The following is a 16,172-nucleotide window of genomic DNA, read 5'->3' on the forward strand; positions in this document are numbered from 1 at the left end:
CCAAAAGAAATACCCTGAGCACTTACCTGCTCCTACCGAGTCTAATCTCCACTCTCCAGATTCCAGACATCAGGAAGCACAAAATCTAATTCAAGTTGAAGCAGTTAAGCAACTATATGTCGAGCTGACTCTGAATGTGCATGCATGGACCACAGCCTGTCCCAGTAATGACCACATGAAAATGACAAATGCCAAGTTCAGAAGCAGTCTTACAATTTCCACATCTTCTGGCATTTTTATCATGGCATAAAAGGTCTTCAACTTGTGAAAATCTGGGCCTATATCTCTTTGTTTCATATTATGAGATAGCCAGGATTATCAGCTCCATTTATCATGTCTATACCCTTACTCACAGCAGGTCATGTTCACCCACTACTGCTACGCTTGTGAACCCATACGACATACTATGTTATCCTTGATTTTAGTGTTAAGTTTTAGTGCTCCGTTGTTTGAAAATTCCAGCAAGACTTTTAACTTCCATATCTTTTACCACCTCCGTTGCCACAAACCTCAGCCAGCATCTCAAACCCAAAGAGTAAATATTTAATTGGATTCTAATTAATTCCAGCACTGAGTCATTGAGGGAGATTTTTGAATTGGTAAATTTAACCTTTTGTCCTTAGTTTTTCTTGCCCATATCTGTTCTGCCTTTACAAACTTCCTTTCCCATTCTTTACTTCTATGTACCTGAATTAATATTGAAATTACCCACTCTTATTTACCCTTTTTCTCAGTTCTTCCACTGTTTATTGGTCTTTCAATTTCACTGGTTCAGGGCTCACACTGATGTTTCCATTATTCAGCAAGTCCCAGTTGGTCTGTTATTCTTGTGACATCTTTATCTTCTCCATTGCAGGAAGAGTAAATTGATAAAAACATATCGAGCTGATGAAAGTCTAACCATCCAGATATGCCACAAGATTGCCTTCCCCAACAACTTCTAGGCCAAGATATTTACTTCCATCATTTGAATAACTTACAAGTGCCAATCTAATATCAAGACAACTTTCATGATGGGGTTTTGAATTTTGTTTCAAACACTTAGCAAATATATGGAAACATTTCTGCAACAGACTGAATAGACTGGGATTATATGCTTTGGAATTTAGAAGAGTAAGGATGTATCTTACAGAAACATAAAGTTACAAAGGGAATAGATAACATAGAAACAGGGAGGATGTTTCCACTGGCAGGTAAAACTAGAACAAGAGGGCATAGCCTCAAAATAAAGGGGAGCAGATTTAGGACTGAATTGAGGAGGAATTTCTTCACCCAAAGGGTTGTGAATCTGTTGAATTCCCTGCCCAGTGAAGTATTTGAGGCTACCTCATAGAATGTTTTTAAAGCTAAAATAGATAATTTTTTGAACAGTATAGGAATTAAGGGTAATGGTGAGAGGGTGGGTAAGTGGGGCTGAAACCACAAAAAGATCAGCCATTATCTTACAGAATCGCAAAGCAGGCTCGGAGGGCCTGCTCCTGCTCCTGGTTTTTATGTTCTTATGTAATCCACATTGACGCAACTCTATTCTAGCCTGAAAAAAGGGTTTTAGTGCAAGTTATAATGGATGTTACTTTCTCATAGTATACTATTAGGTTCAACTGACAAATAGGTCAAGATCAGCAACTTTAGAAGCTGAAACATGAATGTTAGATAAACCTGGGATTACCATCTGGTCCCAAGGCTGAAGCACTAATGCATTATGATCGTAGATGCTGGTAACAGCTAATTAAATATTAATACACTGACAAACTAAGATGATTTAAAGGTACTGAATTACAAAAGTCGACCATAATTCCTACATTTTTAAAAAACAGAATGTTAGCTTCTAACTTTTTAACTACTATTTTAACCCCAAAAAAAAGAGAAGCTGACAATCCAATACCAAGAGCTCAATACTGCAACTACAGTAGAATAAAAAGTCTGGGGGTAAAATCAATCAATGTAATCAGGGAAGCAAAATCAAGGAAAACCCAAGGGTGGTTTATAAATACATCAAAAAAAGAGCAATGTAAATTAGAAGTTGTAAAGGTATCCGAGCGTGGAGGGAGAAGACAGGAGCATGAGTCTTAAACAGAATAGTTTATGTCTATCAATATTACAAAAGAGAGAGAAGATGCAGACATTGCAATTATGGAAGAGTGTGAAATTTTGAATGGATAAAATATTAAGGTTTCAGCAGCTTTGAAAATGGATAAGTCATGTGACCCAGATGAAAGACAACCTCATGTTGCTCAGAGAAACAAAGGGGCAAATAGTGGTGGCTTTAATCATCAGTTTCTAATCCTTTCTAGTTACAAGCATGGAACGAGGCAACTGAGGGGCTGCTAATGTTGTGACAATATCTAAAAAGAGAGCAAGGCATAGACTGAATAATTACAAGCTGGTCTGCCTAATTGTCAGCAAATTGTTGGAAAAAAAAATTAATGACAGCATTCTGTTCACTTTGAAAGGTGCTGATTAACAAAAAAAAGTGAATATGATTGGTTAAGGCAAGGTAATTTCTGACTATTATTGATGTTTGAAGAGCTAACAAGGAGTATCAAAGAGTGTTGTGTGCTTGATGTAATCAACATAAATTTTAAAAAAGCTTTTGACAAGTCCTGACATGACACACTGGAAAAGTAGCAAGTTAAATCCAAAAATTGCCTCAGATACAGAAAACAAAATGCAACAGTAAACATGTATTTTTTGAGACTGGAAGACTGTTTCTAGAAGGGCTTCTTAGGACTCCATACTAGGTCCATAGTCTTCATGTTATATATTGATTAGTTAAACTTAACTGTAGGAATGATGATGAAGAAGTTTGCAGACAATGCAAAAATTGACTGTGCAATTGATAGTGAGGAAGAAAGCTATGGATTGCAGGAAGGCATGAATAGACGGAAAATAGCAAATGAAATTCAATCTGGAGAAAAGTGAAGCGATGTGTTTGGTGAAAGTGACCAAACAAAAGAAATACACAATAAATCATAGATTTCTAACTAGTATTGGCTAACAGTATAGGTTATACTGTTACATATAGCTAACTAGTATAGGATAACCTTGGAGTTCATGTCCACAGATCACTGAAAATGATAGGACAGGTAGATAAGTTGGCTAAGAATGTATATGGGACAATTTCAATTGTTAACTAAAACATACAAATATAAGAGGAAACAAGTTATTAAGGTATGAAACACTTGTTAGACACAACTAGATACAGTCTTGACTCTATTATGGGTAGGATGTGACTACATTCAAGTAGGTGCAGAGCAGGCTGCAAAGACTTGAGAATTTTAGCTTTGAACAGAAATTGGAAAGGCTGGGGACAGTTAACTTTAAACCAATGAACTGAAGGGAAGATAATAATTGGAGTTTATGAAATGATGCAGGGCCTGAATCAAATGAATAGTAAAGATCTCTTCCCCACAATAAAGAGTTTGATAGTTGAAAGGGGGAAACATAGAATTCATGTAGAAGAATCAAGGGGAGGTGAGAAACATTTTTCACCTCAAATTCACTGCCTGAAAGTTTGGAAAATGGACATTACACTCATTACACTTAAAAAATACTTGGGATATGTTTTGAAATGCTATAATCTCTAACACTATGGTATGAGAGTTAGCGAGTGAGATGGCTGGATGGCTTTCTGTCAACACAGCACATTACATCAAATTATCCTCCTTCATTGTCATATTTGTTTCTGAATTGTTCTTTGGTTAACAAATGTCTGCATGAATACCCTCAAATACTGCTGAAACAAAAACATACTGACAGTTTGATATATATGCTGAGTTGTTGAAATAAATCAGACTGTAATAAATAAAAGGACCTGAATAACTGGTGTGAATTGTGTCACTAATTGCCTAGACTAATCCTAATAATTATATTTTGCCAAAAGTAGATCAGTAAAATCTTATCCCCAGAAAGCACAAGCTCCATTTTCAAGTTTAATTCACAATATTGAAGTTCCGTACATGCCATAAATTCTTCCCAATAGCTTTTAAACAACAAGCACTTCTGCCACATTTCAGTTACTCAAGAGCACAATTTTGATGCTAGCTGTAACTGCAGGGATGGAATATTAGTCCATGTCAATACTGGGACAGGAGGGTCATGATTTGTGACTGCCATGATTGCAGCCGAAAAGAAAGCATCAGACCAATGAGAAAAGACGGCTCCCATGAGCATCCAAATTAAGAGCAAAGATAGATATTCAGCCACTTGAACCCGCTTTGCCATTCAATAAGATTATGATTAATCTATTTCATCTTGAATTCCATATTCCACCTATATCCAATAATCTTTGATTCCTTTGCCTAACAAGAATATATCGACCTCTGCCTTAAAAACATTCAATGACCCCCACTTCTGCTGCCTGCTGAGGCAGAGGGTAACAATGTTGCCCAAGCTTCAGACAAAAATATTCTCCTCATCTCTGTTCTAAATGGGTGGCCCCTAATTTTATATCTATGTTCCCCAGTTCTGGAGTCACCCACCTTGTCAGGAACCATCTTGCATATTTCAATTGATTAACCCCTCAGTCCTCTCAACCCCAGTGGAAACAAGTCCAATGTATCCAACCTGTTTTCATAAAACAGTCCTGTGACTCCAAGAGCAGGTCAGAGCTAGGAATCCTGCTGTGAGTAAATCATCTCCTGACTTGCCAAACCCTGTCCATCACCTTCAAGACACAAGTCAGGATTGTGATGGAATACTCCCCACTTGCCTGGATGGGTGTAGTTCCAACTCAAGAAGCTTGACACCATTCAGGACAAAGCAGCCCACCTGACTGGTGTCATATCCATTCCCTTCTGCACTGAATCTCAGTGCCAGCAATGTGTACCTTCTACAAGTTGCACTGCAGAAGTTCACTCAGCTCCTTAGACAGCACCTTCCAAACGCACACCTCTCCCACTTAGAAGGACAAAGGCAGCAAATACATGGGAAACCTACCACCTGCCACCTGCCACCTGCCACTGCACCGCCCCCAACCCCCCACCCCAAGCTACTCATTATCCTGACTTGGAAATATATTGGCATTCTTTCAGTGTCACTGGGCCAAAACCTTAGACTACCTTCCCTAATGGTATTGTGGCTCCCCCTTCACCAAATGAACTAAAGCAGTTCAAGAAGGCAACTCACCATTCACTTTCAAAAAAGGCATGTAGGGATAGTCAATAAATTCTGGACAAACCAGCAATGCTCATGATTGGGAGAGATGTCAAAAAAGAGTCTTGAGTCCTGCGTTTAGCAGTACAATCCATCTTTATCAAGAGCTCTTTACCATGCAACATGAGAGAGGCCACAGACCACTCTGAATCTGGCTTTCATGCAGGGCCCAGTTGCTCTCTTAAAACAGCTCAGATCAGAGGAGAGGTCAGTGGCACTGCAGCTTCCCTAGCTGTATACAGTATTCCAATGCATTTCATGTTACATTAATTATCTGCATTACTTGTGTTATTTGTCCCCCTAATCTACACATCCAATCCCATGAAACATCCAATCAATGATGGATGCCCTTATGGGCAGCCCTAGGTTCCCTATGATCTCATGATGTTTACCACACAACATTATCATCAGGCCTTGGGATCTGACAATGTACCCCTTTAAACTTACATCAATTGACAATGGTTATGCTGTTTCTCATCTCTAAGGACTGCTCAAATTCTGTTATTCATTGTATTCGTTGATATCCTTATCGAATTCAGTTACTTACATTTCCTACTTTCCTAATCACAGGAGATACAAAACGCTGCTAATTCTTACTAATTTCCATAAAATTCATCATATCAGTTCTAACATAAATTAAGTTATATATAAAGTTATATGCTTACACCTAATATTAGAATTCTTTAGCCAATGAATTGTGAGCCCCTTCTGTCCCACCTCTCCTAGAAAGGTCAGGTAAACACTGCCCCTTTATCTTGCAGCTACAACTAGAACTTATTCTAGTCACATGTTGTCTTCTAATATAAAAGCTACTGAGCCTGCACTAAATATTTCTACACTAACTCTTCTATTTAATAAGACAGCATTTGCTCTATTAATAAGACTGAAAGTCAATTATTTTCACAGCTCAGTGAACTTGTCTGAACTTTTATCACTGTTATTGGGGATTTGTTCTTTGTTTTTTTAATTCTTGCTAAGCTACAAACTTTGGGCTGTCTGTTCCCAGACATCTCTTAGCAGACTGTCTCTTACAGACATTTGTAGCTGTGCTTTGTACAGAACTGCCTATATATTAATTTGCAAGATTCTTTGTTCTGCCTAGCCTCTGTAACTTTAGATCTATCTGCTGCTCAAAGGTACCATTGTCCTATCTGATGGTCTCTCTTTAATACTGAACCAAGCAAGCTAATTCTGTTACTCCAGCTAAAAAATCTTGTCTACCATTTTATGCCAACTGAAAATCCATGGGCAGCCATTCTGCGCCATCTCTGTCCATGGGCTATCCCAACATCTTACAAATAATATTGTGTACATCTGCTGGCTCCAGGTATCAATCTAGTAAATCTCCTCTTAACCTTGCACCCTTTCTTAAATAAGGAGACCAAAACTGCACACAATATTCAAGATGTGGTCTTAACAATTTCCTATATAAGAGTAGTTGCCTTACTTTTAGGGTCAATTCCTCTTATAATGTAGGATAGCATTCCATTAGCCTTCTTAATCAATTGGCTGTACCTGCATATTAACCTGTAATGACCTTCGTGCTTGAACATCTAAATCTCTTTGTGCCTTGAAATTTGCAGTCGTTCTTTATTTAGGTAGTATTGTTTTTATTCTGACTTACAAATCAAACAACTACACATTTTCCCAGATTATATTCCATCTGCCAGATTTTTACCCATTAACTCAACCTATATATATCCCGCTGCATCCTCCTACATCCTCTTCACAACCTACCTTCCAACCTATCTTTGTGTCATCTATAAAAGTTTTTGATTTGATTTATTATCGTCACATGTACCCGAGTAGTGAAAAGTTTTGTTGTGTGTGCAATGCAGATAGATCATAAAATATAAAGACACAAAGGTCATAGAGCAAGGAATATAAAGTTACAGCCACAAAGAAGGTGTACAAAAAGCAAGATCAAAGTTAGATTTGAAATTTGGTGGTCCCTTCAGAATTCTAATAACAGCAGGGAAGAAGCTATTCTTGACAAACATTACCGTGCCTTCCCAGTCACTGATGTGGATTGTGAAAAGCTGAGGCCCGGCACAGACCCTTGTAAGGATGTGAAGAATGGAGTCTTATAATCAGAAAAAGATCCACTTATATATACTTCATGTTTTACTGTCAGTCAACCAATTATCCATGCTAATCTGTTACCCACCACATCACGAGCTCCTGCATTTTGCCTTTTTATATGGCCTACTGACAAATACCTTCAAGAAATCCTGTTATACTACATCTACAGGCTATCCTTCATCCACTTTGCAAGTTACTCCTTCAAAGAACTCCAACAAGTTAATTAAGCATGATTTCCCTTTCACAGAATTTGTACATATAACACTATATTCTGCATTCTATTCTATAATTCTGATGAACTTATGTAAGATATGATTTGTTTGGTTGCCACACAAAACAATACTTTTCACTGTACCTCAGTGCATGTGACAATAATAAATCAAATCAATCATAACAAAAAAATTAAAACCCAGCCTCTACAGACCTCTGTAGTAAAGAACTTCACAGATTCTTGACCCTCCAAGGGGAAGAAATTCTTTGTCCTCTGTTTGGGCAACTTCTTATTCTGATATTCTTGTACAGAACCAAATCTGCAACATTGTCTGCTTGTTCAGTAAAAGACTACTTTTTCAAGAAAAGTAAAAAGAAAACATGATCTGTCAAGCCAGAAGCAGCATGCCAATAATTCAAAATTCAAATTCTAAAATAAATGATACCAAGTTATATATAATTCACAGACCTTATATCACACCGTTAACTGAAAAGTGTGCATGCACGTACCAGTAGCAGCACCAGACATGCCTATAAATGAGGTGTCAAGCTGCTGATGCTATTATACAGGGCTACCTGCACGCCAGGCAGCAGAAGCAGCATGCAATAGTCAGGGCTAAGAGATCCCCTATTAGATTTAAGATCTGCAGTCCTGCCACATCAAATTATGAATGCTTGTGGACAATTAAACAATGAACTGGAGGAGGACTGTTCACAGATATCCTCATCCATGATGACAAGGGAACCCAGGACATTTTGGAAAAGATAAAATTGAAATACTAGGATCTATCTTCAGTCAAAAATGTAAAGTGTATAACTCAGGGTATTGTATAAGCCCAATCACCCTCTTTTTATTTTAAACAATGACCTTCCCTTGACAATAAGATCAGAACTGGAGATCATTTAATTGGATTATAGGTTATCTCTTCACTTGTTATTCAGCTGTTGACACTTTAGTCACACCATCTAACACTTTGGATAACCTGCAGGGATTTATTATTTAGCACTCCATTCACACCAATTTTATGGTCTTTTGATCGCTCTGCCCTTGATTTCTCACTGCCCATAAACTGTGTTCTGTGCGCTACTCTTTCACTTCACCTGACAAAGGGGCTATGCTCCGAAAGGTTGAGAGTTCAAATAAACCTGTTGGACTATAACCCAGTGTTGTCTCATCTCTGACAATATTCCCCATTTGCAACTTCTTATACACCTAGATAGTGCACCATACACAAGACACACTGTGGCAATCCACTAAAGATCCTCTAACAACATTTTCCAAACCCTTGCAGTCTATCAACAAAGAGGAGGGCACATGATGTATGAAAATCCTTGCACCTCAAGGTTGTGTCCAAACCACACACCATCCTGACTTTGAAGTTAAGATAACAAAGTGTGGAGCTGGATGAACACAGCAGGCCAAGCAGCACGTCAGGACCACAAAAGCTGTGTTCATCCAGCTTCACACTTTGTTATCTTGGATTCTCCAGCATCTGCAGTTCCCATTATCACTGATACAATTTTAACCCCACTGCGAAGCCTCTTCCAAGGATGCCTAACCTGAAGAAGCTACCCTCCTCCCTCCGGACCAACCTCAGGGAATCTCTCTCGTAATCTCTTCAGCCTTGAAACTGCTCGACCTTGTCTTGAAGCAAACCAGGTACCACAGTCACATCACCTTCCTCAGCACCTGCCTCCCTGGACTGATCTATCCCCTCCCTACCTCCTCACCTATACTCTCCTCTCTACCTATCTTGTTTTCTCTCCATCTTCGGTCCACCTCCCCCTCTCTCCCTATTTATTCCAGTTCCCTCTTCCCATGCCCCTCTCTGATGAAGGGTCTAGGCCCGAAACGTTGGCTTTTGTGCTCCTGAGATGCTGCTTGGCCTGCTGTGTTCATCCAGCTCCACATTTTGTTATCTTGGATTCTCCAGCATCTGCAGTTCCCATTATCACTGACTTTGAAGTTAGTTCACTGTTCCTTCAGGGTCACTGGATCAAAACTCTGAAACTCCCTTGTAACAGCACCATGTGTATCTGAAAGGCAACTGGGGATGGGTAATAAATGCTGATCCAACCCATATCTCATGAACGAATTTTTTAAAATGTCAATGCGGTCCTCAAGCCTGATGGTCATAGGTGCTCTTTATGAAATGGAGAAAGATTGTACCAAATTGCAGAAATTGAAAATTTTTGAGATTTGGGAGATTACTTTTAGAGAATTGACTGTACAATGATTGCAACTATTTTCTGAACCTTTTAAAAGATGGAATAAAATCTGTATCCCTCAACCCTTTAAAAGATGGAATAAAGTCTGTAACAAGTTAAGTTGTACATGATCTATTGAAAGAGAAGATTTAATGGACCTGAATATTTTTTCTCTGTTTTTTTTTCAAAATAGAAAATACACAATAATTTATGTACATCTGCTGCGCCTGCGTGAAACATACTGGTGAGACAAATACCATGTCAAACATGTTCTGAAGCAATAATATTTATACTATGTGTGGTTATGCTAAGTATTCTGTACAATTTTTTTTAAAAATTAACCATGTGCAATAAATGTTTTTTGAATTATAATCTCATTAAAAATACTACGATGTTACCGACACAGTGACTATTTAGTTTATTAGAAACTGAACTAAAAAAAAACTCAGAATGTCTTTGTCATACCAGTCTACAGCATATTTATGGAACTGCTTTAAACTAATTGAATGGTGTGAATCTTCTGCACTAATTAGAATGTACTGACGTCAACTACATTTCAACTCATGAGAATATAGTTAACATCTCAATTAACAATTATTCATCCCCCATGTATCATAGAATCATACAGCACGGAAACAGACCTTTTGGTCCAACTAGTCTATGCTGACCATGTTTCCAAACTAAAACTAGCCCCGGTTGCCCTCATTTGGCCCATATTCATCCAAGCCTTTTCTATTCATATAATTATCCAAAAGTCTTCTAAATGTTGTAACTGTACCTGCATCCATCACTTTCTCTGGCAGTTCACTTCGTACGTGAACCAATCTCTGTTGTCCCTCATGTCCTTTTTAAAACTTTCTCCTCTCACCTTAAAAAGACATCCCCTGGTTTTGAACTGCTTCATCCTGGGAAAAAGACTCTTGCTAATCGCTTATCTATGCTGCTCATGATTTTATAAACCTCTATGAGGACACCCCTGAGCTTTTTATCATCCAGCCTATCCAGTCTATTTTTATAACTGAAACCCTTCATTTCTGGTGATGTCCTGGTGAATCTTTTCCAAGCCCTCTTCAATTTTATACTTCCTATAGCAGGGCAGCGAGAACAGCACACATTACTTCAGAACAGGCCTCACCAACATCCTGTACTCCTCAACATGGCATCCCAATTCTAATACTCACAGGTCTGTGCAATGAAGGCAAGCATGTTAAATGCCTTATTAACCACCCTGTCTACCTGTGATGCTAATTTCAAAGAATTATGCACTTGAACCCCTTGGTCTCTCTGTTCTACAACACGGCCCAAGGCCATATCATTGACTGTATAAGAACAAAAGAACTGCGGATGCTGTAAATCAGGAGCAAAAACAAAGTTGCTGGAAAAGCTCAGCAGGTTTGGCAGCATCTGTGGAGGAGAAAACAGAGTTAATGTTGCGGGTCCGGTAACCCTTCCTCAGTTCCTTCCGTTTTGTTAACTCTGTTTTCTCCTCCACAGATGCTGCCAGACCTGCTGAGGTTTTCCAGCAACTTTGTGTATTGACTGTATAAGTCCTACATTTGCTTGCTTTACCAAAATGCAATACCTCGCATTTATCCAAAATTAAACTCCATTTGCCAATCCTCAGCCCACTGACCCATTGAGATTTGGGAGTGTGGTCCAGGTATTCTCAAAGGAATTCATTGAGCTTTTGTTACTGTCTAGGAAATCTGAAATAAAGCTAAATATCAAAGTTTACACACAATTTGCAAAGACCTCTGACAAACATAACAGTTGTAAAATTCCTGGTAGCTGCTTTGGAAATACAGCAGAAACTCCATTTTCCCATGTGTGAATTGTAGTGCATTAGGCAAAGTCATGTTAGTGGAATATTCTGGCGAGAGGAACTTTTTAGAGAATTTTCTGGCCAGTGATCCTGCTCGACCTTTTACCCCAATGCCAGTAATAATTTTCAAATGTCATTACTTGCTGACCACCTAAGTTAGATGTAGCTGTTCACCAATTTTCTGGTTCTCTTCAAAGCCACAGAAATTAAAGTAAAATTCTCTTACCACTTCGGGAAGCAGCTTTGTAGCAAGGTCATGAATAGCTTTACCGTAAATGCAGAGAGTTGAAACAAGAAATATAACACCCAAGATGGCGCAAGCTCTGTGAAAAAGAAATGAATGAAAATTGATAAAGCATCTTGAAATAACTTTTAAGGACTGTTGCTCCAATGGCATTTTGTTTAGAATACAATATCATAAATTCACAGTTTACAGTGTATATGGTATAGTATATACTATAGATTGGAGCAGTGTTTGATCTGTTCTGAACGACTGGGGTGACTTATTCTGGGTCTGATTCGGATGTGTTGCCCTATGCTTTCTTTTAGAAATTACAGCATGGAAATTAGTTAATCAGCCTAACCTGTCCTTGCTAGAGTACATCCTCCATATATGTGGTTGTAACTTATCATAAGCATCTTTCCATATTATTTTGTTCCAATTTCCTTCAACAATGCATATAACTGATTCTCAAATATTAACATCTACTCAATCTATACTAGAGTTGAGAGTTCCATGCAACTTCACAGACCTTAGTAATAGTTGAAAAAAATTATCTGCTTTTAGTCATAACCTACTTACACTTTAGCTTAATTCCATGTATCCTCGTTCTAGTTCACTCAATCATTGGAAATGTCCAATATCTATCTACACAGTTCAATCCCTTGATAATTTTCAACACATTTATCAAATATCCTGTAATTTCCTTTGTTCTTATAAAAAGTTTCCAAGAGTTTCATGGAAGACATATCAGTGAAAAGAAAAATAGAACTGGAGCCACCTTGAGGGTCACGAAGCATCGATGGAAAGAAATTGGTGTCTTAGTCATGGATCTTTGGGGAGGGCTTCATAACTAAAATGTACTATCTGTTCTTTCCACAGGTGCCCCTTTTTGGTGCATGGTCCTTCACCACCCATTCCTTTTCTTCTGCTCAATTTGCAATTCAGCAGTTGAACAAGGCAATTGATTCAGATTTTACATAGTCCACTCCATTTTTTGCTCAGTGCGTAGGAAACATGCTGGGACTGAGTATTGCCAGCTATGAGAAGGAGTTGCCAGGGCGCATTGTAAAGTGATGTGCCTGGGTTTAGCGGAAGAAGCTGCCTGTGCAAGTGAGAGCATTTGCAAGTCACAGCCAGAGAAATCTATAGCACTGAAAAAGACACTTCAGTGCATGCCATCGGTTTAAAAAAAGAGCAGCTATTATAATCCCATTTTCCAGCACTTAGCCCATTGGTTTGGATGCCTTGGCATCACAAGTGTACATTTGAATACTCCTTAAATACTATGAGGGTTTCTGCTTCCACCATTGTTCCAGGTAGTGAGTTTCAGATTTCTACCACTCTAAAGACAGTGTACTTTATAAATGAACATTATTTGTTACTGTATTCGATGCCTCCCATTCTTTTCACTTTAAACTTCAATCCTATTTGTTCCCTGTACTCTTTACTAATCAGCCATCCTCCTATCCTTGCAGAAGTAAACTGGCTCAGTTACTCAAACTCTCAAATTTGTGTTTAAATCCCTGTGTAGCCTCAGTGTTCATCCTCATAGATATAGTTCCCATTTGGAGAGAAGCCTGCAGCCAAGGCTTTATAATCTTTGAGGACTCCATAATTGCATCAGGAGTTTACTGTCCCTAATTGGCACAGTGCAGTGGAGAAGATGTGCTCCTTCAGTGAGGAGAAAAAGAGGAGACAGAAGAGGACAGCTGTAGCTTGCTATCCAGGTGAGGGAATATGCTTAGAGATTATAGGAACTGCAGATACTGGAGAATCCAAGATAACAAAGTGTGAAGCTGGATGAACACAGCAGGCCAAGCAGCGTCACAGCAGCACAAAAGCTGACCCTTCAGAGAGGGGGATGGGGAGAGGATTCTGAAATAAATAGGGGGAGGCGGGGAGGCAGACCGAAGATGGATAGAGGAGAAGATAGGTGGAGAGGAGGGTACAGGTGGGGAGGTAGGGAGGGGATAGTTCAGTCCAGGGAGGATGGACAGGTCAAGGAGGCAGGATGAGGTTAGTAGGTGGGAAATGGAGGTGCGGCTTGAGGTGGGAGGAGGGGAGAGGTGAGAGGAAGAACAGATTAGGGAGGCGGGGACGAGCTGGGCTGGTTTGGGATGCAGTGGGGGAAGGGGAGATTTTGAAGCTTGTGAAGTCCACATTGATACCATTGGGCTGCAGGGTTCCCAAGCAGAATATGAGTTGCTGTTCCTGCAACCTTTGGGTGGCATCATTGTGGCGCTGCAGGAGGCCCAGGATGGACATGTCATCTAAGGAATGGGAGGCGGAGTTAAAATGGTTCGTGACTGGGAGGTGCAGTTGTTTATTGCGAACCGAGCGGAGGTGTTCTGCAAAGCGGTCCTCAAGCCTCCGCTTGGTTTCCCCAATGTAGAGGGAGCCACAACAGGTACAGGGGATGCAGTATACCACATTGGCAGATGTGCAGGTGAACATCCGTTTGATATGGCAAGTCATCTTGGGGCCTGGGATGAGAGTGAGGGAGGAGATGTGGAGGTAGGTGTAGCACTTCCTGCGGTTGCAGGGGAAAGTGTCGGGTGTGGTGTGTTTGGAGGGGAGTGTGGAGCCAACAAGCGAGTCACGGAGAGGGTGGTCTCTCCAGAAGGCAGACAAGGGTGGGGATGGAAAATGTCTTGGGAAGTGGGTCTGATTGTAGATGACGGAAGTGTCGGAGGATGATGCGTTGTATCCGGAGGTTGGAGGCGTGGTATGTGAGGGCTAGGGGATTCTCTTTGGGCGGTTATTGCGGGGGTGGGGTGTGAGGGATGTGTTGCGGGAAATGCGGGAGACACGGTCAAGGGCATTCTCGACCACTGTGGAGGTGCGAAGTTGCGGTCCTTGAAGAACGCGGACATCTGGGATGTGTAGGTGTGGAATGCCTCACCTGAGAGCACATGCCGTGGAGGCAAAGGAATTGGGAATAGGGGATGGAATTTTTGCAGGAGGGTGGGTGGGAGGAGGTGTATTCTAGGTACCTGTGGGAGTCGGTGGGCGTGAAATGGACATCAGTTTCTAGCTGGTGGCCTGAGATGGAGACAGAGGTGCCCAGGAAGGTGAGGGATGTGCTGGAGATGGCCCAGGTGAACTTGAGGTTGGGGTGGAAGGTGTTGGTGAAGTGGATGAACTGTTTGAGCTCCTCTTGGGAGCAAGAGGCGGCGCCGACACAGTCATCAATGTAACGGAGGAAGAGGTGGGGTTTGGGGCCAGTGAAGGTGCGGAATAGGGACTGTTCCATGTACCCTACAAAGAGGTGGGCATAGCTTGGGCCCATGCGAGTACACATGGCCACCCCCTTTGTCTGTAGGAAGTGGGAGGAATCGAAAGAGAAGTTGTTAAGGGTGAGGACGAGTTCGGCTAGGCGGATGAGGGTGTCGGTGGAATATGCTTACACCAGAGAGGCACCCAGAAGTAGGCAACCACATCAAACAACAGTGTACAGGCTACGAACAACATACCTGTTCACATCAGGGTGTCTGTGCCTGCAAAGTCTGCACTTCTCCAGAGAGTCACATCACTTTGTGAAAGACAGTAGGAACTGCAGATGCTGGAGAATCTGAGATAACAAGGTGTAGAGCTGGATGAACACAGCAGGCCAAGCAGCATCAGAGGAGCAGGAAAACTGAAGTTTCGGGCCTAGACCCTTCTTCAAAAATCGGGGGGTGGAAGGGGGTTCGAAAATAAATAGGGAGACGGGGGAGGCGGATAGAAGATGGATAAAGGAGAAGATAGGTGGAGAGGAGACAGACAGGTCAAAGAGGGGGGATTAGAGCCAGTGAAGGTGAGTGTCATCTGCTTGATGTGGAAGGTCTTATTGGGGCCTGGGATGGGGATGAGGGCAGTGGTGTAGGGGCAGGTGTAGCATTTCCTGTGGTTGCAGGGAGAAGTGCCAGGTCAGCTCCACACTCCCCTCCACCAGGTGGTGGAAGACTTTCAACATCAAGCAGATGTTCACCTGCGCATCTGCCAATGTGGTATACTGTACCTGGTTTGGCCTCCTCTACATCGGGGAAGCCAAGCGGAGGCTTGGGGACCACTTTGAAGAACACCTACGCTCGGTTTGCACTAAACAACTGCACCTCCCAGTCAGGAACCATTTCAACTCCCCCTCCCATTCCGCAGACGACATATCCATCCTGGGCCTCTTGCTGTGCCACAATGATGCCACCCGAAGGTTGCAGGAACAGCAGCTCATACTCCACTTGGGAACCCTGCAGCCCAATGGTATCAATGTGGACTTCACACGCTTCAAAATCTCCCCTCCCCCCACTGCATCCCAAAACCAGCCCAGCTCGTCCCCGCTTCCCTAATCTGTTCTTCCTCCCACCTATCCCCTCCTCCCACGTCAAGCCGCACCTCCATTTCCTACCTACAAACCTCATCCCGCTCCCTTGACCTGTCTGTCCTCCATGGACTGACCTATCTCCTCCCTAACTCCCCACCTACACTCACCTTTAC

At 41.2% G+C, this 16,172-nt stretch overlaps 2 protein-coding genes across 3 annotated transcripts in view; one reads left to right on the plus strand and one right to left on the minus strand.

The window, feature by feature from the left end:
- The window catches only part of mgat5 (alpha-1,6-mannosylglycoprotein 6-beta-N-acetylglucosaminyltransferase), a 246,044-nt gene that overhangs the window by 178,314 nt on the left and 51,558 nt on the right, over window positions 1–16,172 (plus strand). The window lies entirely within an intron of this gene.
- LOC125453827 (transmembrane protein 163a) overlaps window positions 1–16,172 on the minus strand; it is a 173,461-nt gene that overhangs the window by 33,805 nt on the left and 123,484 nt on the right. For both annotated transcript variants that reach the window (XM_048533826.2, XM_048533825.2), the window contains one exon: window positions 11,703–11,799. In XM_048533826.2, the coding sequence (XP_048389783.1) occupies window positions 11,703–11,799 (97 nt within the window). The remainder of the gene's footprint in view (window positions 1–11,702; window positions 11,800–16,172) is intronic.

The sequence above is a fragment of the Stegostoma tigrinum genome, chromosome 7 (genome assembly GCF_030684315.1).
Source record: "Stegostoma tigrinum isolate sSteTig4 chromosome 7, sSteTig4.hap1, whole genome shotgun sequence".
In the NCBI taxonomy this organism is placed as follows: domain Eukaryota; kingdom Metazoa; phylum Chordata; class Chondrichthyes; order Orectolobiformes; family Stegostomatidae; genus Stegostoma; species Stegostoma tigrinum.